Genomic DNA, 2,174 nt, shown 5'->3' with positions numbered 1-2,174 from the left:
GCACGAGGACTTAAACACCGTTGGATTGAAAATACCACTGTATTTCTAATCATCCAAACACAAGTTGATTCACAACACTTGCGATTTCAAATCGTGGATCTGTTCCACACTTAGTATATGTTATGGTATTCCACGGTACTCGTACATATGTATTGTTGTCGAGAAAATACAAAAGCAACATAGACTATTTGTATACATGGTGTACAAAAAATTGCATTTATTTTGCAAAGAAGATTCATCTCCGTTGCCATTCCAATTGTGTTATTAATTGCAACGCCATGAGAAATATATCATATTTTAGGTGAAAATAGTAATTACTCCCATTGCTAACTATATTCGCAAGAAAGTGAACAGAAGACATGAACTTGTAGAACTAAGAATTGAAGAAGAAGAAAATCGAAATAAATTAACAAACTAAGTCCAACTTGAATATATGATTTGAACCTATGATAATAATTTTCTGAACATGTAACTGTTTCTAATGATGTTTTATAAGAAGTAACAAACTAGTGATTGGAAACATGTTTTCTAGAAGAAAAAAACAAATTTCTATCATCATTTCCCGTTCACTCGGTGTCATCGGCGGCGACATTCAGATCAATAATCGGTTTCTTCCCGCTAATGTTGGCGGCGGGCTTGGTAGAAAGCAACGGCACCTTGGACGCGCACCGCGGGCACCGGGGTTCGGTCTCAGCGATGAGAACGTACATGAGACAGGACGGGCACGTAACCACGTGCATGGCCAGGTTCGCTGTGGGGGGCGCCATGCTTGAAGGAGGTAAGCGGGTACGCTTTCCAAGGGCCGAGGACGGTGAGGAGTTGGATGCGGACGAGAAGGAAGCCATGTCTGGTGAGCGGGCTGACCGTGCGGCAGCGCACTGTAGGGCGTTGCGAACCATGTCAATGGTGTAGACCGCGGCATATGTGGTGACGGCGGCGACAGCGGGAGTGGTGGACGCCGTGGTAGGCAGTTTGAGGTCCTGGGGGACGTCTTGGGCGACCTGGTGGCGATGAGGGTTCCTGAACGTCTTCTCGGATTACATAAAAACAAGAAACTCAGTTATGATTTCAAACAAGATCAAAGACAGATATGAACATGAAGACCAAAAACGCGGTAATTCAATCCAACATACCCAAAAAAAATTGATCCATCATGCTCTTAAACCGATCAAAGAAGATATGCGGGGATAATCTAACGTAGCAAAATATATGATTCTACCGTATTTCATCTTCGATAGGAACCATACGGCCCCGAATTGATTAAGCACTAACCATGCACACAAGAACTTGTATCTAACTCATTCATACTACCTCCTTTCAAATTTATTAGCCTCGTTCGTATTTTGTGCTATATTGTGACCATAGGTCTAACTGACAATATACTAGTGCATGTTATAAAAAATTATATCATTGGTTCGTATTTAAACATAGTTTTCAATGATATTATGTTTTGTGACATGGATTAATACTTTGTTGGTTAATTTCAGATCAAAGTTTGCACAAAATAAAAAAAATTACCAATAAACCAGCACAAAGGTACTAGTAGATAAATATTTATATTGGCTTAAATCGCAACAAACCATCTTAGGATTGCTAGAACAGGAAGGAGACACGAACGGGAGAAACCAGAGGAGGAGGACTCACTAGCAGATCAAGCCGCCGATCCCAGCCGGCGGGCACATTGATCTCCACGTCGACGACCTCGTCCTCCCTGTCGGGTTCATCGCCGCACCCGCTGAGCAGATCCATGGTCCCCATCTCCGGCTCCTTCCCCGTGCTGCTCCTATCCCCCTTCCCCATCTCCCCGCCGACCATCCTGGCGATGGAGCTCACGTCCGTCGCTATTCTTTTCTTCTCTTTCCTTTTAAAGTAGTCATTTTACTCCACTCCATTGGCACATGAATAAGCCGGATTTAAAGCGAGGAAGAACCCTTGGGCTGCCGCTGCAATATCATACTGGATTTATGCGCATTGATCGATTCCATTTATTCGGTTGCGGTTTTATTGTTCATCTAGAAATAGATGCAACCACTAAATTCATTAGTACCATATTGAGACAATTGAGCACTTGCCGCGTGGTATAATACGTATATAATTAATGAAAATCTTCGCAAAAATTAAAATCAATGAAAATATTTTCAGGAGGAAAATTAATAGATATATTTGTATTGGAT

General features: G+C 42.1%; 1 protein-coding gene across 1 annotated transcript; it reads right to left on the bottom strand.

The window, feature by feature from the left end:
* Positions 1-430: 430 nt before the first annotated feature.
* Positions 431-1,863, bottom strand: LOC123430807. Its single transcript, XM_045114646.1, has 2 exons — positions 1,645-1,863; positions 431-1,028 (listed from the first exon to the last, which is right to left on the bottom strand). The coding sequence occupies exons 1-2, from the start codon at positions 1,813-1,815 to the stop codon at positions 567-569; spliced, it is 633 nt and encodes a 210-aa protein (XP_044970581.1). The 5' UTR covers positions 1,816-1,863; the 3' UTR covers positions 431-566.
* Positions 1,864-2,174: the final 311 nt, after the last annotated feature.

The sequence above is a fragment of the Hordeum vulgare genome, chromosome 2H, assembly GCF_904849725.1.
Source record: "Hordeum vulgare subsp. vulgare chromosome 2H, MorexV3_pseudomolecules_assembly, whole genome shotgun sequence".
NCBI lineage: Eukaryota > Viridiplantae > Streptophyta > Magnoliopsida > Poales > Poaceae > Hordeum > Hordeum vulgare.
Note: the sequence above shows the minus strand (reverse complement) of the source record. Positions and strands in the feature narration are given on the sequence as shown.